Source organism: Balearica regulorum, chromosome 3, assembly GCF_011004875.1.
Source record: "Balearica regulorum gibbericeps isolate bBalReg1 chromosome 3, bBalReg1.pri, whole genome shotgun sequence".
In the NCBI taxonomy this organism is placed as follows: Eukaryota; Metazoa; Chordata; class Aves; order Gruiformes; family Gruidae; genus Balearica; species Balearica regulorum.
Window position 1 is genome coordinate 99,313,573 of NC_046186.1, and position 27,438 is coordinate 99,341,010.

The window sequence follows — 27,438 nt, forward strand, 5'->3', positions numbered from 1 at the left end:
CTCTGAGAAGGCTGAAGAACTCTTCTTGGATTTTTTTATTATATTATGATGATGATGATGATGATTTTGCCTACTAATACTTCACTGACTTTGAGGTCAGTTAATTCAGAGAGAAGTAATATACTCCTCATTAGGTTAAGTACAGTATTTCCAAAGCTCCAACTTTGTCTGTGTTAATTACCCCTTTGACGAGCTATACTCACAATATAATGCAAGGCTGGATACATTGATTCCTAAGATGATTATTCATTACTTTACGTAGCATAAAGTATATCCAGGATTAGTTAAAATGACTAATTGAAGAAACCTTTGCTGTATCAAGTCTCTACTCCAAATGTCAGCAAGTCTGTCTCCTGCCTTCTCCTTTGTCACTATATCCAGTGAGAGACTCTCTTACAATTTCCAGATACTCTTTATCAAGTACCTTCAAGAGAAGTACCTTGGGCTCAAGGTACAAAAGAACAGAGATTACTGTCTCCCACGTTATGATCTGTTGCTTAGATACCTTCCAGGGCAACCATGAAGTGAAAGCTGGTTATTCAGGACAGAACCTTGCTTTTACAGGAAATACCTTATGATCAGGTTCAAAAAGGTATTCAGCTCTGAGAATCAATTCTACTCAGATTTCAAATACAATAAATCAGTCTTGAAACAGAGCGTTAAGCAATCTATTTGCCCATGAGCGCCCCAGACTGCACAGTTATCAGACTGGAGAAGTCCTACCCTCTTACCATTGACTATGGATTCTGTCTTGACATGAAGGGAAAAGACCGACATTAAGAAAAAAAAGGCAAAAATCCTACATTTCAAAACAGGTTCTGTCATCCAATATAATTAATCCCTACTGTGAACATATTGGCAAGTCCTGAATTGTCCACATGGACCAAGGAAATTAAATTAAAAAAGCATTATGTAATGACTGAGCATCTTACAGTTTTCTTAAAGCAGTCACTTCCTTGAGAGGGTTAGGGAACACCCATGCTAGAGTTTTCAGATTTTTTTAAAAGGCATCATTTATTAGAAACTTGAGCTTCAAAACTCACAACATTTCTTCAAGAGTAAGATTAAAAGACTGTTAAAAGACTGTTAAAATTATTAAATCTGTTTAAGAGAGAAAAGGCTGTATGAAATATAGAAATGAAGCTCTATTGTATGTAATTTATACAAGTCATCAGAAAGACAACAGTGGATTTTCAAAGTGTTTCATTTGGTATTCTAGTCTTCTGTTATACAAATATTCGTAACAATGGGAAATTCACATATGTGTAAACTGAATATACCCACAGAAAGCTTAAAATAATGTTATCTGTAATCCTTTCTCTTCTCATAATCTTGAGAAAATTGTGAATGAAAGACACAGATTATATAGTTTCTGTAAACTACATGTTAACAAAAGCAGATACAGCATCAAGTTTAAATGTAAAAAACCAGATTAAACCCCCCTCAGAAGAAAACACATTTCATTAATAAGACTTGTTCAAAGATAAAAGATTTTGGGCTCTGTGCTACACCTTTACTTTACAGCCAGAACATCTTTTGCCTCTAGCTGAAGCACAGACTGTATCAACAAGGTAAAACTGTAATGGGAAAGTATCGCATTTTATTTTATTTTATGTAACTACATTAGCAACTGCTTCTGTTTTGAAATATTGCATTTACCCAAATCTGAAGTGTTGTGCTACAGGGATTTGGAAGCAATTATTCTGGAGAAACTTCTTTTTAAATGATAAGGCCCTTCTTGCATGTGAGCAGTCCATGTAGCACTTGATCAGCTTTTGTAAAGCTAGAACTTCTCACTGTTCCCAAAGAGGCAGTTTGCAGGTCAATGACAAAGGGCTCAGTTAAGTACAAAGCTTTCACTTATGACAAGAGTTTGTGACATATTCTGATATATCTGTATATTGTGTTTGTATGTAACAAATACTAAGAAAGTAACTATTAAAAAGATGACTAAGAAAATACGATGCATGTAACTGCATGTTACTGTTTCAATTTTACCTGTACATTGTTCAAAAAAAAAAGAACAAAAAACCACATTATTGTTATACTCACTAGGTGGGGATGTATACTTGTTTCAATTTACTTTCTGCTTCTGCCGCTTTCAGACGTTTCTAGTCAAAAATTAACACATTAAAATGTATTATATTCAAGTACGAGATATCATAAAACTGCACACAATCCATCTTTAAATTATTTCTGTTTTGTGATTCCACAAGATCCTCCATAACAAGTGTAGAAATCTACAAGATGAAAACCATGAAAAACAAGTTCTCTATCTTTATTATTAGCTTGAAATGATAGTATACTGTCCTCCCCAGTAAAACTCACAGGCCTCACATATGACAACAAAACTGTAAAAACAACAAAAGTTACATCTGTGTAAACATGTACGACATTGTGGCTAACCCTCATTGCAAAGTAGAAAATAAAGGAGTGAAATTGCACATGATGAGTTCCTCATCAGTCATATAACTCAATACTTCCTGTGTACTCTGTCAAGCCTCAGGCTAGTATTTTATAAACAGCGTAAGAAAGGGGAACAGTAAAGTCCACTGACTGTTAGAAATAACTAAACATCTACTAATTTTATTACAGAGGAGGAAAAAAACCCAAGGGGTGACAATGATATCCAGCAATAATAAATCAACACTACCTGCCTGCCTCTCAAGATTCCCCCTTTCTTTATCAGGTATTTAAAGTTCAGTCCTCCATTTCTCCTACAACAGCCAATTCTCTTCTCTGCTATACTCTTATTTTCTGATAGCCAATCTTTCCAAGGTTCACAATCCAGGAAGGTATTTCCCACCTTGAGAAAAGTATCATCAAGAGGCTCTGCTCTGAGAGTCTCTTGCCTGAGCCGTGAAGTTACAGGGTTAATCAGCTTTACTGGTTGAGTAGCCTGAGTAAACCTCCTTGTGCAAAGCACAGCTTTTTTCCATTTCAGAAAGCTGCCTCTGTGCCGTCCATCACTGTAACTCTATAAAAACTGCATCTTTGAGGGGCAATCTACAACAAAGAGTCCTTGGCAGTCCACGCCATTATGAATTAATTCCCATGCAATATTACAGTCCTTTTCCATTTATTTCCAAGATAGGCTTTTTTGTTTTTAACAGGTTTTTGCTGTTCACAGATGCCTAGCTGTGTTTGGAGCTACACAAGTAGAACCATTGACACACCTGGTGCGGTTGCAGTCTTTCCCCAGCACCAGGTTTGGCAACAGCGTGTTCCCTTCGACAGGCCCATAGCAGAAACGCAAATGCAGTACGCTCTGCCTGCTCCAGTCTGTTTTTACAAGAGCAAGGAGCAAAAACAGCAGCAGCATGCTACAAGTCTCAAACTGCCATGTTTTTAGTCTGAGAACATTTCATAGCCCCAGCAGAAGAGCTCTCGACGGTGAACTCTTTCCGCTTAAGAGCTTCAGGCCCCAGGCTTTCCACGACTCTTTTTCCTTTTCGTGTTATACCCAACAATACAGAATTTGTTTTCAAACTGAAAAAGCATGTGAGACTTCAGGTCAGCAAGTAACACCCGTTCCACAGAGGTTCATAACTGGTCCCATTCTACCAAAAGAAATGAGTAAGTCTCACTGCACACCTAGTAAGATCATCAGAGCAAAAGAGAAAAACACAATAAAGGGAAAGAAATGAGGAAAGTAGCCTTGAAGCACTGTCAAAATGTGACGGCATTTGTAGGAAAGCTGTATTAAGCCCTGATGGCAGTGTCAGAGAGAAGTGAATAGAGACGTTAATTAAATTTTAGCATACTTTTAATACTGGTATGGGGGTTGTAAGGAATGTAATTTTAGCAATTGCTTTCCTCTGTTAACTGAAGGGAACCATATACTGCCTTCTACAAAAGAATCACAGAATGCCATTTCAGTATAAGCTACATTTTTATGCACTAAAACTACAGTTAACATTGCTCTCTAAAAGCAACAGAAAATGTCATAGGTAGAATTCACACTGACCTATCAACTTTTAAGTACTGAGAGAGAAGAAAGGATGCAGAAAGAAAACTATGAACAAATAGTTGCAATTTCTGAGATGAAACCTTTGCCTGTTGAAATTTAGAGGATGAAAACTGGTAAACTGTAAAGGTTAGAAGTTCAAATTGGAAACATTTAGACAAGAAACAAAGCATCAGTTTGCAACAATAAGGGTAATAAATCACTGGAGCAATGTAAAGGAAAGCTGATGCTTTTCCTGGAAAAAAAAAAAAGTATTTACATCTGATCTTGAAGAGTAACTATTTCGAACAAGTCTTACAGGCTGCATTGTAAAGGAGGTCAAACTACACACCAACCCAGTTTTTCACCTGGGCTCTATTACTTTTAATCAACTACCCTTGAAACTGAACATTATTCCTTTTTAAGAACTTTTGTTATGAATATCAACTGACAAATATCCCAAGAAATTACCATTTTCCTACCTTAGTACTGTTTTCAACAGTGGAAATAAATAAATATACTGTTGTAGTACAGTAATTTAGTTATCCTTACATATGTTGTCCCTTTTTCTGCTGCAAAGTCTCAGTAAAAGTCTTTTTGCATTGAATCAGATTTTTGAGGAGGACACCACAAATAATGACAACACATTTCATTCAGTGGAACGAGCCACCTGGCCTTCCTAAAACACTATATAATGTAGCGGTCACAAAAAGCACTGTATCACCAAGAATGATTACCTGAAGTCTGAATTAGTTTTGCTAGACAGGTCCAGCACAGACTGAGAACTTTAACATATCTTATTTCCCTTCACCTTGACTTGAAGGGAACGTCGCTCTGAAGGCAAGGTGGCAGCAGTATCTTCACTGCCATTAAATCACCACCTTTAGCTACCAAGCAAGAATAACTTTTAGTACCAATTATGACAAGGAAAGCTTTCTTATGCCTGAGACAACGCAAGCAATGCACACAAAGAAATAAAGATAATTAAAGAGCAAATTTTCATATTAAATCACACCAAACTAGAATTTGGAGACTGTATTTTACATATAACACTCAAGTATGTACATTGATCTTTTTGTCTTGTCATTCCCCAAGCTGCCCTACCCCTCAAGCATGATGTTTAGAGAAGAATGACTCTGAAATTGCTACTGTCTTCCTGAATGTATTTTCTTCCTGAAATGCATTCAATTATCACAGTTTGTTCTGGTGGGGGGAAAAACCCTACAGATACCGTTTTTACTGAACTGTATGATTTATGCCATTCCAGGATGAAGTTCAGATCTCTCACTGGGAAGGGTTACAGAAATGAGGTATTTGGCCTATGCTGGTTTTGTTAGTGATGATCATGCGTGACCTTGGAAGAACGTGTCTAAAGCATTAAATCCTGTGGGGTATTGCCACATTCCGAGTTAGGACGTTGCAAGTTTACTTAGTTACAAGTAAAATGCGGGCATTTATAAGAGTATTCAAGTTGTAGATAACCAAAAGCCTATCTGTTTTTCTCATATGTAAGACTAAAAAACCTAATCCCACGAAACTCAACACACCATCACACATGTTGATTGTTGTAGCAATGGAATCATAATGAAGCCCTAGAGAACTCTAGGAAAGGAGTCTCAGTCTTTCACCAACCACTCCAGAGCAAGCGTTTCAGAAAAATTTCATAGCAAACAAGATCAGTCTCTGAGTAACCTAAGCGTGCTGATGAAAGTAAATTTCAAGTTCAATTTATCCCTATACCATGGCTTTCAGTATCACTAACATTTTATTATCTGATTCTTCCAGATCATCCATTGCCCAATCCTTAAGAGCTGACAAACAGCACAGCAAATCTCTGCTGGCATATCTTCCTAGGATAAAGATTAACAGTGCAAAAAAAAGAGTTAAAAATTAAATGAATGGAGACAAACCCAGAAAAACATGCTGTTATATATAGCATATTATTTTCTATTTGTATTATCCATAGAACTAAAAAGGTGCTAGTGATAGTCCAAGATTCTACTATGTGATAAAAGATTTTTCCATTACTTTCCATACCCTAACAAGATGATGTAGAAACACTTCCAAATTAAACAAAACAACCTGAAGCAATTATCCTTCTGACACATTGTAACAAAATCAGGAACAATTCCAAAGATCCATCTAACAATGCAGCTCTAATCAATACAGTGTAACACATATTTTCAACATGCTGTGCACACACCACTGCTAATTATGTGGCAAGTAAAGGAGCTACAGACTTAGATGTTAAATCATAAATTAAAATGGAGTATTTTAATATACTCTGTATATCTAAATCAAGGAGTAAATCTATATAGAGTGCCAAATATAAAAAGAACCAATGCTGAAATTTTGTCTAAAACTGCTTAAAATATCCCAGTGTAGGTACCCAACATAATTTTACTGTGTTTCTGCTCTAGAGTAACGCAAACAATTGAACATTCAAACAGAAGGATGAACATGTCCACTGTGTGCTGAATGTTCTCAATTTTGTTTTTTAAATCCTGGTAATGCCAAAGTAATGTTCTACCATGGAATATCAAGAAAAGGTCCATAACATTAGGAGCCATCTTTAACACAACATATATTCCTTTTCCTTCGGTCTCACGCACAGCTTCACAGCCTAAAGCATTTGCTCTGCAGCCCATTTCCTTCTTATCCCATACTGCCGTAAGAACCAGGAATCACACTGCCACAAAGCAGCACACAATACAAATGGCTTAAAAAGCTCTTCAGAGCTATGTGATGTGCAGCAGGCATCAGAGCATTTGACAATGTCCCTTGTGAACAGCACAAAACCACTGGTCTATAGATTAACATAGGCCTCCCACCATATTTCTTTTAAAGAATACAAAGAAATTTTTATGCTTTAACAAGTTCAGATTTTTTAAGAATGTGGCATGCTGAAATAACCATTAAATTACCTGCTGCACATATCTGTCAGTGGTTTTCCACATGTAATAATACTCAATGATGCTAGTCAGCGACTTCCAAGGGAGCTGAAAAACAGTTGTTTCAAATTAAAAGTGGTTCCAAGAAATTGGCATGTCCACATCTTATTAAACACGTTAAAATCAAGTACAGATGATACACAAATACTAAAATGTGAATACATTAAATGCCTACATTAAAATCCATATGCAAATAAATACATATTACTATTAGTAATACACAATCTTTTATTACAGTTAAAGATGCAGAATTACAATATTACCCATCGAAATCCAAATGTAATTTATTCTCTTTAAGCCATATGGTTAAACAAAATGATCAAAACAGAATCCAGATTTCCATCAGGAAACACAGAAGGTAATATGTCTATTATAAAGTGTATCAGATGGATAACAATATCAGGACTAAAATAAATCATCTTGACAAGACTGTGTTCGAGTCTCATGATAATTTTACGCTTAAAAAAATACAATGGTTATTGTACTTAGTTCACAGGTTTTTCAAGTCTCATAACAACTCAGCTGCTCATACAGTACCACTAGTTTTGCACAAACCTCTGCATATTCTTGACCATTAAACAAGAAACAAAAGGATCCCAGGAACAAATGCTACCTTGAGCAACAAGAGTGATACTGACAATGGATATTTCACAATAATCTTTGTGCAAACTTGGGACAAGTGATGATGATGATTTTGGGTGCCCATGTTCGTTGGTAAAGTGAAAATATATTAGGCTAAGTTTAGAGAAGAAAATTAAGCATACAGTAGCCATTTTTAATTACTACCAAATCACCTATTTAACTCCATAAATACTTCTGACCATTTAAATTAGTAATTCTCTTACAGAATTCATGCAATTTTTCTTCATAACCTGGAAACATGCTACTATTTTGTGCATAGTTTTTTTCTATAGATATTTATTAAGGCTAATATTCTCTACTCTCCAGAAACAAGATGATTTTTAAGAAGTCCCAGACAATATACATGTGGAAACATGATTTCTCCAACCTTATTCAACTCCACTGTGGGGCTTTCTCCATGTCCTAAGCCAAAATAATATGTTCCTGAACCTCTAATTATGTTTCTAAAAGCAACAAATTAACATCATACCAAGATATCCCTCCCAGCATGCAAGAGTTCACAGAGATTTTTTTCAAGCTGCTTGCTTGCAGATACTTAGAGGACCTAAGGCTGAGTCCCACCTCTGCCTCTCAGGAGCTGGAATTCAGGTCCAGACTCAGTTGAGAAATCTTTTTCAGGCAGCGTACTACAGTGTGTAAATCCCTGGTCTGAACAATAGCAGTTTTGTCCATTTGCATTTCACATGTAGCAGCGTAACAAATACAAAAGTTGATGTTGCAATAGATAGCAACACAACTGGGTTTACTAAAATCCCTTTACTTTCTCAGGTATATTCTGCCTTAAGAGAAACCTGCCCAAGAAAAGGCCAGTGACAGGAACCTGTGTTCGGTGTAAGGTGACAGATGAGCTGCTTCTCAGTCTGTATGTCCATATTCTTCCTGGCATCCAGATGAAACAGTCACCCCATCTACCTGCCATTGTCAACTAGTACATTTGAGCTTCTCCTCATTTATTTTTCTTCCTGAACACGTTAACACATCCACGCTACAGACTACATTTGACATTTCTCTACAAAATGCTTTAATCTGTTGTAACTATGATTATGACACCCGTATGTCATTCACTCAGTAGGCATCTACAATTAAAGAAAGGTAGTTAAGGTGCTTGGACTGGATAACCATAATCCTTCTACACTTTGATTCACAACTCAGAAAACCCATTTGACAGATTGACTGTGACTATCCTGTGTTCTGCTAACCTACACACCTAAAGGACAAAACACTGTAGACACACACGAATTATCCAGAGGTTGCTCTCAACTGCCAGAGAAGCTGTGAACAGCCATAGAGTAATGTACTCTCATTACCTAATTTTATTAAATGCTAATTGAAAGAAGTAAAAATGACCATCTGACGACATTTTTGTCAGAGAAAATTAACAAAGAGTGTCAGCAACACAAAAGGAATTTTCAGTTTCTTTAGTTTCTGCAGGGTAAAAGTGGACAACTCAAGTCAGACCAGCATGAAAAAGTTAGCACAATGAAGTACTTTAAAATGAACACGTTAACTTTAAGGTATGTTTCCATAATTTTCTGAAGTTGGAAAACAGTGGCTCCTGTTTTCTATAAACAGTTTAAGTCTGATTCCCAAGGCCTCTTCTGTCATACTTGAGATGTAACAGTTAGCAATTTGTGAAAACCAGTGATAATGAAAAACTAAGAATTAACAAGTGTAACAGCTCTTACCATTAGGAAAATAGTTATTATTTAGAGAACATAAAATATTCACAGTCTTCTCCCATTCTACTGCCCTGGGAAGTGATTTGAGTAAATCAAGTAAATTCAATTAACTTAAAAAGTTTAGGTTGATTAGGATTCACACAGGTTCTTAAAGACAGCAGAACCTCAACAAATGAGCTCCTCTAACAGCTGATGAGTCAACAGCTGATGAAAATGTTTATTCAAAGGCTAGACTGGTAATTTGAAAACAAATGAGCTTTTCTATTAAAAAAAAAAAGGTAAACTCCTTTACATCATTTAATTTAAAATAATGGTCTTGCTTACTAATATTTAATGTTTCTAGCTTAATGCTTGAGCTGCACATTGAATGTCAAATAGCACCAGTTCTTACTAATTGCTGGAAAAGTAAATGAGCTTGCCCTTTAGAGAACTATCATGTAAGGGCTGCAATTGCAGCTGCCATGCCCTGCAAATCCAGGCTGATTCAGAAAAGGCAACTCCTCTGGCATGTAATGACTCAAGCGGGTCCTACAGAACTCTGCTGCTTCAGGAGACGCTCCCAACCACTTTCTGCCGTGCAACACAAGCCTGTGCTGCAGCACCACTGCATGACTGCTTAGATTCAAGTTTAATCTCAGGCACCATAGGATTTAATTTTATCATTAGATCCTACATGGATATTCAAACAAGTCAGCATGTATGCTACCAGTCCATTAGCTTCTTTGTCCATGCTCTTACAATACATGTGAGAGTACTTAGTGTTCAGTGACTAGCCACTGAAGAGAGAGATGATAATAGATAAATGTTTTCTCATGGAAAAATCACTGCTTAAGTGCTACATACTTACACCTACCTCACCTTGCAGAAAATTTTCATATATCCATAATCTCAATCTTGAAGGACTATTTTAGATCATTACTTAGAACTAAAGGTTTGTTTTCAAATCCCTATACTTTTAGAACGATACATAGGAAGTGAGAACACATATATTTTACTCTAGAGAAATTAAGATGTCCCAAGATTACACGATGATTAAATAAAACTTAAAGATTTCAAATTACACAGAGTAAGACCCAGACTGTGTGCACTACGTTAACAATACCACATAAATTGATACGTAAAACAGATGTTCTTCTAATGATGTTTTAAAAATGACATGCCAGTTTCCAAAGGTTAAAAAAAGACAAAGAAATAATACGGAATTGTAGTTTACATTAAGATTTCAATTCTAAACTCTGTAATTCCACCCATATTTTCTTGAGTTTAACAGAGCTATTTCATCCATGACACAATTTTCAACCTTATGTGATGAATGCAACGAACATTTTCTCCCATAGGAATCTCAAAATTAAGCACGCAGATATAATACACCTGTTAAAATGTCAGTTTTTCAGAAAAACAATAGCCTTCCCTTCCCACCTTCATTCAATTATGTGTTTCATTTCAGAACTGTGAAAGTGAAGATGACAGCTTAGCTCAGTGCCAAGCCTCCTCCCACTGTCCCGCACTCTGTCTTGGAAGGACTTCTACATTTACCATACAGTACAATTTTCCCTTCACAAAGATTATTAATAACATCTGCAAAGAAAAAAATAAAATCTGATCTCTCAGAGTCAAGCAGAATGAGGAGCTGTGAAAATGTTTCAATTGACTTCAGTCTTAAGTAACAGAATTCCTCTGGGTCAAAACCTAACTTTTTCACAAAGCCTAACTTGAACTTAGTACAACAGAGGAAATCTTTTTTCCTTGTAAGAGTCTCTCTAAGAAACACACAAAACATTTGCAGATAAATTACTAGCAAACCCAGCGATCAGTGTTAGAATCAATTTCTTTTAATTACTCTGCATTACAACAGCAAATTAAAACTTTGCTACCCTACAGTCTGATACTTCAGTACCAAAACCAGTGTAGTTAGACCATTGGAAAATATTTCCTTTACTTTTCAGAAGTGCCAAAATACCTAATATGTCAAAATAACTCCCTGTAGTGCACTTTACAAGCTATCTGAGTATCAATTTCTCTCTGCTAACCATAGAAGGAAATCCCAGCTTTCAAAAACACTCAGGGGAGTCAGCCATGTAGCTGCTAATGAATTTCAATGGAAATGGTGGAAAAGTTCTGAAAAGCTGCTGGAACTTTGTTCCAGATGCTTGTAAAATCCTTGTAGAAATTCTTACCAAGACAGATCAGCATGGGATATCCTACCTGGTATTAAACCATTAAACAGATTAGCTTCTGTCAACATCTTTCCAAAGAACGGCACCAAACAAGAAAGCATACTTTCACCCAGATAAAATGTATATTAATTACAGCTACACATATTTCTCCTCCAGCTAATCTTCCAAACCTACAGAAAGCAGTTATGCTCACTCATGTGAAAACACAGTAACAGAAAAGCATACTACTTTCATACTTACAAAGTCTTGTCGAATGTCATTGAAGTCCTTCCCATACTTTTCCAATGCCTCTTCAAATAAACTAGCTTCTGATGCTGACCACTCTTCCATTTCATCTCTACACAACACAGGCCCTCCAAGTGGCACTAGAACACTGATGGCACTGCTCAAATCATAGTTGTGTTTATGCAGTGTATCCATTGCATGAAACTAGCAAGGAGGAGAGAATAAAAAACTTGTTTAAATAGACAGCAGCCCATTTCAGTTAATGCAAATTGAATGTATTCTCTTCTATAAGCCATGCAAGAAACCTCAACTAATGTTAAATTTAGAGTCTATCTTGATATCATAGGTTTTCTGCTGTGGAACAGAAGGAAAATAAATTGTTTATTACTTAATTTGGGAAAGCAAATGCCATAATAAAATGTTTACTAAAAATGACATTAGTTTATTAGTTCCTGCAAACTACTAGCAAACATTTCTAGAGTATCTTTAGTTGGTAGAAACTGGTTCCAAGTAACCCAATACAGACAGTGGCATATATTGACTGAGGGACCATTTTCAATTAACGGAAGTTCTAAATAGTAGCTAAATAGTTGTTGAGACATCTATTGTTCAATACTCTCACTTCTGGGGAAGGAAGTAATTTATTGTTTTCATCATCATCATACTAAAAAGCAAGTGAGATTTTTGTCACTTGCTAAACTCTTCTGTCAGAGATGAGTAAATGATGTCTCTGCGCTTACTTCACTTTCCTTTATAAAAGGGGAAAAGAGAAAATAAACAAGTTATAGCATTTCAGTTTAGAGGTAACACTGAATGCTCACATGAGTAACCAGTCATGAGGAATATGAAAGGTAAGCAACTACATCACAAAACCACCTGCAGGGAAAATGAGCAACATACAAGAAGCCTTTCTGACTCAGCATCCCAAAAGACTCCATCACTGCAATCTTAAATAGTTGTGCTGAAGGAGGTAGTAGACAAATTCACCAGCCTTAAAATGAAGTATTCCAATATAGAAATATGTAACATAATGTCTAAAATCCGTATCTTCAGATTACGGAATGTAAAGTGAAACCACTGATTTACTGTGTATCATTCAGGCAATGAGTAAACCAGGCCTAAAGACTGAATTCTCACAGTGTATGTGTTACCAAGGTTTAAACCTTTGTTTAAATTGCAGCCCTTGTGGAAAAGCAGTACGTAACGGGCATTTTCCAAGCAGCTGCTAAATCCGGTCCTATTCACTGATATCAATTTAAAAATGACAACAGAAGTTAGTAAATTAGGATCTTGCTCTTGCCTTATGTTCATTTTTCCATCTATAATAAACACCTGATTCCATAAAGCCTTTTTTGATATTACTAAAGAAAAAGAGTCATAATGAACTCTGTGGATAAGTACCGTCTTCACTGAGCTTTCTGTGACAGAAGACCACTGACAAGTTTCTACGATAACACACAGGTTTGTCAGCCCTCACCTGCAATGAAATTCCCACATGGCAGTGAGTAAATCGTGCCAGCAAAAGCAAGAGCAGCCTGAAGACATTACTAGAGCCCAAGACAAAAAGTCCTGGAGTATCTCCTTTTTATCTGCTTTACCCAAGAATGAGAGGACTGCAAGAAACAACTAGTGGGTTCCTGATACCTAAGGAGCAGGAAGCTGGGAAGACCTGGCATTGCCTCTCCCAAATAGAAGCTTGAAGAACAGAGGAAGAACCACCCTGCCCTAGGAACTCTTGCCCAGAGCATACTGTCCAGCACAGACAAGGGGTCACACCAGAGGAAAGGTATTAGCCACACACATAGAGGGAACTTCAAATCCAAATTTAAGCAGGTCAGAGAAGAAACTATCCACTCAAAGCCAAGGAAGGGCATTATGGAACTGGGAGGAAAAGGAATGATAGAGCACGAGGCCAACAAGCTGTAACACACAGTTCCCAGAACAGCTGCAATTTCAGTAGTCAGTTAAATCAACTAGACTGAACTGTCTCCAACAAAGCACTGAAACTAGAAACAGAGTATGTATTCTATAATTCAATAAAATTTTAAGCATGTTTATCTTGGGAGCCACATATATGGAAGTCTAATAAAATTAATTTAAAAGTTGTTGTTCAAAATGCAAAGGAAAAAAACTGTTAATACTTTCCATTTTGAAGAGACATCCAAAACCAGATTTACTTCCTTAGAGTAAATTAGTACAGGCTCTTCCGAACAAGCCCACCACAAGAAGCAAGTGATTCCATCAGCCTGCTTTGCTTTAATGGCTCTCATTGTCAGTGTATGTACAACACAAAGTTAAAAAATCTGAAACAGGAAGTCTTCCCACTTTCCTTCTCTTCTCAGAGATCAATTTTCATTATAAAATAAAACACTGCCTCTGAGAAGGCCAGAAATGCAAGTTTCAGTTGGTTGTTTGTCTCACAAGTGTTTATCACTGTAAGAAAAGGACATTTGCTATTATCTAAGAAGGTAAACACACACTGTTTCATGTCTTTAAGTAGAGTTTTCTAAAAGCATTGGTCTTTTCCTGCCTTGTCTCATTACCTTCCCCATGTTTTCAAAATAAGGAAACCTGAAAGTAGCCTCTCACTTCCTGTTAAGCTGCAAGACCTCCCTAATGTGTACATCCACTGTGAATTTACTCATGTTTATAACCTATGCATTTATTATTTAAGTTTTTTGCATTTTTTTTAGCATCGGTCTATTTACAGTCATCTCTAATTGAAACAACGGATTAGGAATACTGGAAAGCCACAGGTGTGCTGTACAGAAATCCCATTAATAGCACTTCAGGTGCAAGGGTTATCTGCCTTGCATTAAGAATAGAGACAGTATAATTTTCTTAGTGTTATGCACCTTCCAAAGCATAAATAAGATAACCACAAGTTCTGCAAACATCTGTACTAACCTTAACTGCTGCTCAAAATATGCTCCCAATTAACATGGGAATATCTGAAAGAGCAACTATTATAATGACAAATATGTCTTTTCTTAACTTAGAAGGAAGTACATTGCCAAAGAGCAAAGAGAAGGGCTTAAAACAGCTGTGGGGGTAGGAAAATGAGAACAGACAGACACCATAATTAAACCTGGGGTGGCTCCTCTGGTGCCTCATTATAAGATATGCCTTTCATTAAGTGAAATGGAACTTAATGGATCATTTGCAATGGAGAAACATTTATATGGTACTAAAACGCTAAATGTATCCTTTTATTAGCAGCACTGCACGTGTACTTTCAAACAAGAAAAAATTGCTACAAAGATGAATTTATTCTATTAATCACTGAATACAGCAAGAAGGATGCACAATAGGTGGGATTTATGAGAAAATATTAATCCAATGAAATCTTCATAAAATGAAAAATGTTAAACTAAAGAACTATGTTGATAGAAAAAATAAAGCATTTAACATGAACAGAATTGTGGTGCTAAGGTCATATCGGCAAGCGTGAAACAGAAAACTCAGAGTATTACTGGAAACACTACATTTTGCCCCTGCCTTTACTATACTTCCATAGTCTAGACTAAATCAGTTTCCTGTTTAATAGCCTTGGAATACACCACAAAATGTAAGTAATGAAGTATTTTTCTCATAATACTAATGAATGTATTTTATCTGGGATATAAGAACTGCCCTACTGAATCAGACCAGTCGTCTATCTAGCCAACCGTTCTGTCTCTGACAGCAGCACAAAGGGATGTTACTTAGAGAAAACATGCAGGTAAGTTTAACCACAGTCTGAGATCAATTCCCATTTCATTCACCAGCATCTACAAACCTTGGGAATTAGGAATCATAGAATCGTAGGATGATTTGGGTTGGAAGGGACCTCAAAGAACATCTAGTTCCAACCCCCCTGCCACAGGCAGGGACACCCTCCACTAGACCAGGCTGCCCAAAGCCCCATCCAACCTGGCCTTGAACACTTCCAGGGACGGGGCATCCACAACCTCTCTGGGCATCCTGTTCCAGTGCCTCACCACTCTAACAGTAAAGAATTGCTTCCTTATATCTAATCTAAATTGACCCTCTTTCAGTTTAAAAGCATTACCCATTGTCCTAGCACTACAATGCTAGACAGTACACCTCTCCCTACTCTCCTCAGAACCCATTCATGGACCCATGGTCCATAGTTTTTCTAACCCCTTTTTTTAACCTGCTGATATTGTCTGTTCTCAAGAAATTTTGTGTAACTAAATTCCAGGGGCTCTCTAGCCACTTTAAAAGGCAGTACCTTAACTATTTTAAACTGTTAGTTTCATCAAGTGTCTTCTAGTTCAAACACCAAGTATCTGATGAATAGTAGATCTACTTTAGCCTTAACTATCATCTTCATGATTCTGTACACAAATTTCTGTCTTTGGAAATCTAATTCAAACTTGATTCTACGAAACAGTAAGATTTATTTTGTTCTCACATAGTTTTCCTGGCATGCTTTTATTACTGTAGCACATCTTGTCATCTCAGCTAATATGAACATACAGAGACAAAATTTTGGTCTGTAATTGATATATTTTTAACGTTCTCTAAAAGATGCAGGTGCTTACATTACAGTGAATACTTCAACAAACTAAGGAAACATCCTAAGGATATCCTACGAAAGCATTCTTCAAAAAGTTGCTTACAAAGATTGCTTATACTTTATAAATTACTGACATACACATCTAGTAAGTATAAAATATTATCTAAACAATTTTCAATCAGCATTATTACCACCACATACTTTAAATCACACTATCGATCAATTATACTGAATGAATCCCTATACAATGTGTATTATCCACTCTGCTGCGCAAATTATCGCATATGAAGACATTACATTTAAAGAGATTTCAGGTAAAGTCAAGTGATTCACAGTATGAAGTGCACAGTACACAGTAGTGTAGTGACAGGACAAGGGGTAATGGGTTTAAGCTGAAGGAGGGTCGATTTAGATTAGATGTTAGAAAGAAATTCTTTACTGTGGGAGTGGTGAGGCACTGGAACAGGTTGCCCAGAGAGGTTGTGGATGCCCTGTCCCTGGAAGTGTTCAAGGCCAGGTTGGATGGGGCTTTGGGCAACCTGGTCTAGTGGAGGGTGTCCCTGCCCATAGCAGGGGGGTTGGAACTAGATGATCTTTAAGGTGCCTTCCAACCCCAACCATTCTATGAGTCTATGACCAGAAGGGCAACACCAACATGCTTACAGAAACACACAAGATGATCTACAATACACATAGGCACCCTGCACGCAGGTATCTAAAGGAAAACAGATAATTGGAGGACAGAGAATCTGGAGTAATAGATATTGCTGAAGTCACAGATGTAGACGAAGTTGTAGGGTTTTAAGAAGCCACCTACCAGTGTGATGTCTCGGGAAGCAGCAGCTGCACTCATGTGTAAACTAGGCTGCCTGACAGAACTACTGCAGTCCAGTGCTCGAGCAAACGTGCCAACCGCACTACAACAGAAAACCAGCAGACAGTAAACGCATAGGTAGATTTAACCTCTTTTTTATTACCAGACTCTACGTCATATCTATAAAAGATTCCTGTTAAAAATAATAGTCACATACTGTTATTAGGATTTCAGATCTTTGCTATGAAAGGACAATTTGATAAAGTCAAATCACCAAGCACTGCAGTAAAAATTCTGACCTTCTCCCCCAAAAGTCACAACCTACACAAAACAACAACAGCACGGAAACAAAAGATACTCAAGAGACTAACATACCATTTTTTTATTAATTATGAAGTCAGTTTGCACTTTACATCATGACTATTATTTTTAAAATTAAAAAGCCAAAACACTGTTTAACAAATTACAATACAATTTAAAAAGGGAGTTCACCATGTTCTTATGAAAAAATTAGTAACATTTTATTTACTTTAGTAATGCATGTTCACTACTACTTCCATTAGTAAGGCAAAGAGAGTTTATTAGCTTAGAATTAGGTACCTCCAAAACCTTTTCGGTCACAGGTTTTATGTAATAATGAAATACATGGATCTCAGCCTACTTAATAAAAGCATTCCAGCATTACTGAACTGGACACATTTTTCCCCAAACCTTTACCTTTTTGCTGCACCTGTGTTGATATATTGCACATGGCATTTATTGGACTTACCAGACCAACAAAAGATAAGGAATAAAGACAGAGAATTAGTGTGATGTGGCTGTTCTAAACTGCAAACTTTTCTTGGAAGCACATCTATGATATAGCATACATGGTGAAGGGAAAGAAGCTTAAGAGAACTTGACTGGACTCAACGCATCATAGAAGAAATGAGCAAAGATGCAGTGACATATGAGAAAGATTATTAATGAATCAAACAGGAGCTGCTCCAGTACCCTGAATGACTCCTGAGGTGCATTGTGTCACTACAATATTAGAAAAAATGATTTGTTAGAGTTACGACTTAAGTCCTCCTAAAATCAAAAGAGACGATTACTCCCCTATCATTTTTAATACAGCGTAAACCTCTGGACTAAAGGACTGGAGTCTACTCAGCGGTCACATTTCACACAAGTTCTAAGCATACAATTATACTAATGAGGAATGTTAGAGATCAACACACTGAAAGTGTCACATTACAGCGTACTGTAAATCCAATATTCAACAATGATTTAACACGCACCAAGATTTTAAGTTGCTAAGGTATATAATTAATCGTGGAAAAACTGGTAATAATATCTGATATTGCAATTTTATCTTGAATCTCAAAACATTTAATATTGAATGTGTGTTTCAGTACTCACTGCCAAAAACTTGTAAGATGCAGTTAAGATTCAACGGCAGTGATTCACACACTCCAGATATTAACTGCTTAAATTTCTAAAGGCTGTGGAATAAGTTATATTGGAATGTTGTTCCACAACCTTTGCTCCCTCTTTACAGAGATGGCAAATACGTGTGTGACAAGAACACACACACAAAATCTATTTTCTCTTTTAAAAAGTCTGGCAGTACATAAGAGAATATTTGTCCACAAATCAGCCCCGAGAATAAGGCTCTATTGTGAACACATTTCCTGATAGTCAGTCAACCCCTTTAAACATGCTGGCATTGGTAAGGGTTGTAGCTAAACAGTCTTTCCTGTAATCCTTCTGTGGCTACTGTTCAAACCAGTAAAGCAGCATGCGGCACAACTGTATTTTCCTTCTGCTGCTACATACTAGCTTATCTTCTTTTTGTATAATCAACACTATTTTCTTTTGACCATATTTCTAAAATAAAATTAGAGTACACTATGGAAATTACAGCATATGTCCTCACAATGCGCTCTCTAACACATCAAGCTGCCTTTTTAGGCTGACTTCAGAGCCCAAACACAGGTGAATTATGTTGCCCAGCAGGTAAAGTCAAAATTAAGACACAATATACAAGCTAGGTTGATTTTGAGTAAGTGATGAAGAGGAACGAATTGATGCACTAATCGACATGGCTTCCAGTGCTGTACTGAGTAGGAGAGGATCGCAACCATCAGAGGAATGATGTGTGGGAGCACGGGGTATGCGAGTGCAAAACAAGAACCACCACAAACTGTAGGCAGTGTGCCATTTTGAGGGGGGGAGACAGGAGTGTGTCTGCCTGTGGCTATATCTTGAAATGAACGTAACTCCCAGATCATCTTTCCCTGGAAACTTTTGGAAAACAGTGGATATTCCAGACAATCCAAGTAAGTGTAGGAATTCTAGAGTATTTGGCTGTTAAATAGTAACTAGTCTCAAGTTTTGAGACTTTGCATAATCTAGCCATGCAATCCAAATCCAGTATCAGTTTTAGAAATCATTAAAATATCTTCATTTTTATGTTTTTCCATTTAAAATACAATTATGAGGAAACATTTCCTTTGTCATTTTTCCTTTTATGATTTTTTCCTAATAATACCATCAAAGAATTATTTTTAAAAATGTTAAAATGAAAAAAAAACCCCACCAAAAAACCCAATGCCTTTTTCCAGAAGACACACTATTGTCTTCACCTACCTGCTACCACAATAAAACTCAGCATTAAACCAACACAGGCTGAACAGTCAGACTCTAGCTACTCATTTTTTCTTTTAAGCAGACTCTTTAATGTAAATGTTCCATTAAGTTGGTAGAATCCAAAGAATAACTGTAAATAATTGAAACTATATTTAATTCAATAATAACAATAATAAACTTAGGTAACCAAAAAAATGTGCTCAGTAAGCTAGTCATAAATTAGTTACTCAACGAGTAATTAAAGTGCTGAGACTTCAAACAGAAACCAACACTCCCCACACCTCCCAAAATAAGCTAAAGCCGAAAGGCATACAGACAGTGAATTACACAGGTGGCAGAGAGATGGACAAAAATGATAAACAATTGGCAATACCAGCAGAGAGATCACACTTTGCACAGGCTGTATCAGCAAGCAGGTATAAGAGCTTTACGAGCTAGGCCAAATTACCTTAATTAGGTTTTCCTTGTTTTAATTATCTTAAAGACCAGAATGAAGAATGTTCTCTCGAGGACTTAAGAGATTGCAGCTGACAACCGTACAAACACAAAACAAATCAAGATAATCTGGTGCCAGGATCTAAGACTATGGAATAAATCCACAAATTCAGCAAAACTCAACAGTATCTATGTCCAAAAAAACCCACCTGACAGCAAACCCTCTACGGATGAAGTATCTCATCATCATTTTGTTGTGCCCATGTGCCTTACATTCAAGCAAATTGTCAGATTAGGTACTGAACACAGAAAATGTATTGCTCCGAATTTCTTGTAACTCAAGTCTAAGACATTAAAGGAAGTAATTGTTCAAATTTTTGTTTAAGATTAGTAGTAGTGGTAGCCAACGAAATTATGAAGCAGCAAACACAAGAGACTATCATAACACATTTCTAAAGATTCAATTGCTTATCAATAACTAGTTCTGAAAAGGGCCGTTATTTACCAAAGAAAATCTGGAACCGTTACAATGATACATCAGGATTAAAATTGTCACTAGTCTCCCCTGTAGCAACAGCAATCCAGCATCAAATCAGATCCAGAAAGTTCTGGATCCAGGCCAGTAACTCTTTTTTTCCTCTACCTTGTATTCTCAAAAATCCAGCTGAGACAGAGATCCTTTTTAATCTGACCATGTTTATTTTAAAACCCTTTGCCTTTATACATTGGTTCTCTGCATCAGTGATACCAGATGAGTAGTGGGCATACTCTGGATAAATCTGTTTAAAGTGAACCACCTCTGTGCACACATGAATCCGCAAATTCACAATTTTCCTCACGTACTTGTAAACTAATGAATGAAACCTGTGCCTCACCTCAGACTTAACATTTTTGAGGAGAATAATTAAGTGAATCTTCGGTGGTTTCCTGCTCATTAGGAAAGCTTTTTGTTTTCCTTATTATTTCATCAGTGTTCCCCTTCACTATGAGTTGGAAACAGTCCTAGAAGATGACCTCTTAGACTGCTATCAATAACAGCATTTTACAAACAGCCAATTAATATCTGATTGCTCCTGAAGAGAGTCTCGTGATACTTGAAATCTTGGAAAGAAGAAAAAAATATTTCTTCAGTGGAGATATGTCACCAGCACAGTATTAATTAAAATTGAAAAATACTCAAGATTTTTACTATTGGATAATGCAAAATCTGATACAAAGAACATACTCATAGTAAAAAGATGCTGTTCCAGAAGACACATTTTCTGTGCATTTCTAAGCAATTATCTGTACAGTGCTATGCTTCATTATTATAACTTCAGATATTTAGAGCGCAAAGGCAGATGACAGGATAAACATAGAAAAAGTCGCCTGCCACTATTCCTTCTCTGAAAGACTCTCAAAGTTAGGGTAGGGGGTGGCAATACATATAATGTCCTCTAAGGGCCACAACTAACCTTCAGTTTCATTACTAAGTGAACTGAAATCAACACGGTGAAATCTTTATTATTCAACAGACACAGAATCTGATACCTACAAGCAGTTTAATTCACAGGATATGATTTAACTGATCACCTGTACTCCATCCAGAAATTTCACAGTCAAAGAGGAGGAGATTTACAGCCCCCAAAAAGCAGGTCCTGGAAAACGCTGCTGCAGAAATTTTTTTCTTTATAATACAATAGATCAAAATTCATAAAAAAAAAAGATGCGAAAAGAAATTCAGCTCCAAGCCTGCCTTAGTTGTTTTCAAAGGAATTTGGTCAAGAAGAAATACAGTAGCAGAAAATGCACAAAGGAACGGCCAAGCATGACAGGCAGAAACGTAGTATTTCTGATACTCCTAGTAAACTTGGTGTGAACCTGTTTTTCCTTTTTAGTGCCAAACCATCTGCCTACCATTACTGCTGTAATTTACCTTACTAGCAAACACCTAGATTTGTGAGTGCAGCACCACATCAATATTTTTCACTATCTTTACTGCATAATTTTATGTTGCAATTCTGCCATTAAATTTCATTATCCCTTTAATGAACTCCAATTCCTCTTACTTCTCACCACCTAAACAGAATCCAGAAGCATGCTAATACTGAAGCTTTCAAACCAGTGACTTTTATGTATTTATTTGCATTGATGAGCTTTGGGAGTCTTGTCTACTGCCACTGTCTATACTGAATTATCTTGCAAGAACAGAGTATTACTATTTGAGCATACTTTTAAATGCTTTTACTTATTGTTCTCAGTTGACCATTGTATTTTTTCCTTAATGTGATGAATGCAGCTGAAGCTGCATTTTGTTCCCTTCCTCACTGTAAGATAAATTCGTGTAACAAATAAACCCCTATATACCATGAGAACTTATAACTAAATCAATAGTAACCAACACAAAACTAATATAATCATTGTCTTAAAGAAATGGAGAAGTGGAAACAACACAAGAAGGACCAAGCTCTAATTCAAGATTACTAACACATAATTGTCCATTCTTGTGTGATTTTACACCAAAAAAAAAGTGGGCATTCAAATAAAAAGAAATACATCATGTTAGCCAGAGGTATGCAATGCCATTTTAATTTCAAAGAAATGAAAGAACAAAATTTTAAAGGTAGAGATGTAATGCTTTAAGGCTATTTTAATTAGTCTTCAAAACTCTGTTTTAGTTGGAAATAAGGTGGGACCAAAAATGTCTGCATAATAGCTGGATTTAGAGACATATTCCTTCCAGAAGACTATGTTAATAATATAGTTAGAAAAAGCAGAATAAAAGAACTAAGTTGTTAATTGTTTCATTGCATCATAAATGGAATTAGAATGTACCAAAAACTTATCACGTAATGAATTATAAACAAAAAAAACCAACCCAACAACCAACCAACCAACAAACAGGGTCAGGTCTACAGCTCTCAGCATCTGCCCAGACTGAAGCTCATAACTCCTACCACATTTGAGTCTGGCCAAGACCATTTTTGACTCTTTGACAAATTTTAAAAAAAAAGAAGACAGAGCTATGATGTTATACACAACAACAGGAAAATTTCTATTTCCTAATACTATGCAACTTGGAACAGAGTTAGAAAGAGAACATGAGATCTCATAAGGAAATGAAGTATTCCTTGTATATTAAGAATGATAGAGACTGATGACTGGAGAAAACAGGGTGCATCTACATCAGTGTTTTAGTTCAAATTAGGAATGGAGTTTCAAAGTAACTGTCCCCAGCATCTTTACCTACTGCACTTTAACCAACATCAAAAGGTATCTTGCAGAATATAAACTGAATTTCTGTTAAGAAACAAGCCAAGACTACTTAGGGAGCTCAAGGTTAAGGATCTTTCCACTCGAGTACTCTTACACTTTTTTCAAAATCTCCATAGATTTTTCCGGCACTGCTACCCTCCGATTTCTGGACAGGATAAGCATATTCTTCTACTTTTATATCGAGCAGATTATTGCACACTAGGGCTTAGTGACAAGCCCAGATGGACCAAGCATATAAACCTAGAAAAAAGGCCTCTCCTTGCTGAGACAGTAAACAAACCTTGTAAGACTGGAAAAGCGACATGCCCAAGGCCAAACATAAACGTTCTTTCAAATGGACAACACAAATAGAAAAAGAGAGTATTTAAACACCTTCTGAAGAATCAATAAAGTGTGCTTGTGTGACTGAAAAAGCTAAAGCCTGTAAGGAAAAAAGCAACTCTTCCTTCCACCAGAGCACCCTGAAAAAACCGAGAAGCAATACTCCATGCCTTTAATGCACTATGTAAAAAGGACCACGTGAAAATGCTTTTAAAATTTCAAACGCAGATACCATATACACACTTAACCAAAAATCACATATAGGAATGCATTTAGGAAAAAGTTCTTACTATCAGAATTTCAAATTTGCAAAACTAAACATAACTTCCAGGAACCAGAGAAACACCATTCTCATTGGAAACCCAGCAGGCACAGTGAACTGCAGTTAGCCCGCAGCAGAGCTATTGCCTGAGTCTGTAAGCACAGTTTACCAGATCATACTATTGACTCCACTGTTACTCAAGCAGCTTTTAACGGTCCAGTATAACGAAAGCCTTTACACACAACATACTGAATTTAAAGCTGCCACAATCATCATAGCAGAACTGTTTATCCAGAAATTCGTGAAAAATCTGTCTCAGAAACACTTAATCCAACAGAAACATGACCTTGCAGGCTTTGAATATATGTATACAGGAGCTTGGAAATAGTTTCTGTCAGTTCAAAAGCAGCTTACAAAGATGAATGGAGTTTTGTGGAAGAACATCAATAAAGTGGTACCTGAGTAACATCTGATTACAGATGGTCATTAGTACCACAAGACCTTGGATAGCTACAATTAGTCGGCTATGACCAAGACCCATTCCCTCGGTAACAGAAACCTTTTTTACAGTGATTTATCAACTTCTAAACAAATGCAGTCTTTGTCAGGGCACAGCATTGCACAGGACGTCTTAAATAAGGGGACAAAGAGAGAAGAATGTTTTTCTCTAAAAATTTCATTTATTCTCTGCAATTTATTCTGTCACTTCCCAGGAGACTGCTTACTGGTACACTCCCCTGGGAACATTTTCAGTTTCACAGTGTACTACTACAGCTCTCCGGAGTGGCTGCAAAATGGAGAGGGGAGGGATGAGAAGGCAATGAACTCACTCTTCAAAAATGCATGTAATCTTCACACAGACAGCATTTTTAAGGCACCCCACAATAGTTTGCCCATATATACCCAGGTATTATGCTGCTGATGGTAGAAGCAGTTCTGTTTTCTGGGTTCTGTTCTATGGAGCATCTACCAGGCATTGTAATCTTCTGCACAGATGAATGTTCACACCTATAGCCTCCTGGCTTGCCTGGAAATTCAACAGGGGCAGGTAATTTTTACTACTGTATAGAAATGAGACAGCACTACAAGAGTGGGAGAGAAAGAAGAAACCCAGGTGGACCAGCATCTGAACTGTAAAACAATAAATTAGCAACCCATTTCACCATACACAAGCTTGAAAATACAAAGCAACTTCTATTTCCTTCCTGAAATGCTTTGTTCAAAAGGGAGAAAGAATAAAGAACAGAAACTGGAAACAACATGAAAGGATTATTTGCCTAAGAAGATTTGACACTATGCTCTGCAATCAGGTTACAGAAACACAGGACATGGAGTGATTCAGGATAAAATCCCTACGTTAGCTGTGATTAACAGTTCTCTGCCATCATTAGAACAGTACTTTTGTACTACCTTTGTAAGTATGAATTACAGGACACATGAAACATGCTGTATCTTATGAGTACAGAGGTGTCCTTCAGTAAGAAGCCTATATATAGAGTTTTAAAAGTTCTTTTTAAAAGTAGAGAAATTATTTTTAAAGGTATTTATGAATTCCAAGGGCTCTGATGTTCCTCTTATAAATCTGCATAATCATATGTTAATTTATAATAGTGAACTGACCAGATTTTTTCACTAACGAAATGCATCACTTCATAACTTTTACTTCAACATTCATGCAAAATAATTGCACTGCATATTATTCAGCTTATATGCAAATTGGGCAAGTTCTGCATCCATTTCATTTGTTAACATTTTCTTTATTTCTACTCTTAACTTTATATTACACTATGAAATTCCAAGTACTATAGTACAAGACTAAAATATTAGCACTAAAATCCTGTTTCATTTACTCTGAAGGGAAAACAGACTGATATCTACATTTAAAGTATCAAATTCTACTATAACCTGAAATACAGGCAGCGTGGCATTATTCCAAAACTCACTCTCTTTATCTCTCTTCTGTATTGGTAGCTTCAATAAATATGCAGAAGATTATGGTCTGATTTTCTCTTTTAGCTAACTGTGGGAAACAGAAGGGCTCACAAAATGGCAAACGAGTAACATGATATAGGGGAATAAATAGTCAGTAGGAAAAGGAAAAGTAATTTTTTTTATTAGAGGATTTTAATCTTACCGTGCTACAACTAAAAACTGGTCAATCTGACGGTCAGTAAGGGGGCTATCTGGATCCCATACTTTTACTTCCAGCTTTGCCTGTTCTCTGTCATCTAATTCTCCTGTCAAAAGGTAGATGGGACAAAACACTTATTACTCACAATGTTTTTCTCTGTGTATTTCTTGTACTATGCTTAAAAGACACATTGTACATTTTTAAACACACACACACACATATAGTACATAACAATCAGCAGTTATCCATTTAAATTCCACAATGCAGCATCAGTAAAATAAATATCGTCCCTTAATATCAGCATTTCAATTTAAGGAGGCATTCTTAGGAGGCGTAGTTTCAAAGAACTTCAATAAAATGTGATTATAAACTTGAAACCATAACCTAAGTAACCAGCAGTTTCTTTAAATTGCTTCTCCACTAAATCAAAGTTACTGTTTCACTGAAGCCATATTAAAATTAATTTTACACTTAAACAGCTTTAGCAATTAAATTGTATCCAATTTGTATTCTATGCCCCCAAAACAAAAATCATTATGAAAAAATGCTACTACATTTTTTTTTTCAGGTCTTGCTCTCAGCCACATTATCTGTATTGTTAACACAAATCATATTATTAAAATTCCTGTGTATGTTGACCAGTTATATCATCTTATAAAATAATATATAAAGCTACAGCACAGGAAAATTACTATATACTACACCATGATTTCCGAACTCCATTTTTCTGAAGAGAACATTTGTGCACGTAGTCAAAACAATGGTGGTGGTTTCCAAAATTTAATTTGCCCCTTATTCATTATTAAAAGAGTACAGCATTTGTACTGCTTGGAAGAACAGTGAAGCATGAAGAGTCTACAATGATTCACGTTCATATGGAAGCCTAAATCTTGGCTTGTCTACACCAGTAACTTCTACTGCAAAATGAGAAACATTACAGAGACTGATTAGGCAGGCAACACATATGCTACTAGTATGAGAAGATTTACCTATAGCATGTGGCCAACACATTTGGGACCACAAGAGATGATAAAAGCAAAATTAGGACCATTGTCTTTCCTTGGTATTTTAGAATACAAGCACATTCTTCCTTCAGTGAACATGTGGAAAACTCCAATGTTTAGTCAGATGCCAGTACTTTTATGAGCTGCTAAAGAATAAGAACCTGATCTCAAATACAACTGTTCAATTTCCTTTGAAAATCTAGGTTGTGTAGGTACCTCTCTGAACGCACAGATTACCACTTTAGTCTGTGTTATTTCTTATGACTTAAAGAAAACAGCCAGTTTACACATGCATAGTATCATCAAGACATGAAATAAGCCGGACGCTTCTGCAAACCAAGCACTGGCTTTTCTGAAATCTGATCATATATGGCACATTTCTCTAGCACATTCATTCTGGAAGGAAATGAAAGTGTGGTGTATGTTTACCCCTACCAAATACA

General features: G+C 36.5%; 1 protein-coding gene across 2 annotated transcripts in view; it reads right to left on the bottom strand.

The window, feature by feature from the left end:
- MTA3 (metastasis associated 1 family member 3) overlaps nucleotides 1-27,438 on the bottom strand; it is a 137,555-nt gene that overhangs the window by 59,249 nt on the left and 50,868 nt on the right. For both annotated transcript variants that reach the window (XM_075749147.1, XM_075749149.1), the window contains exons 7-11: nucleotides 25,995-26,097; nucleotides 16,960-17,059; nucleotides 11,636-11,824; nucleotides 6,871-6,945; nucleotides 2,053-2,111 (exon numbers count right to left, since the gene is read on the bottom strand). In XM_075749147.1, coding sequence (XP_075605262.1) covers nucleotides 2,053-2,111; nucleotides 6,871-6,945; nucleotides 11,636-11,824; nucleotides 16,960-17,059; nucleotides 25,995-26,097 — 526 coding nt within the window. The remainder of the gene's footprint in view (nucleotides 1-2,052; nucleotides 2,112-6,870; nucleotides 6,946-11,635; nucleotides 11,825-16,959; nucleotides 17,060-25,994; nucleotides 26,098-27,438) is intronic.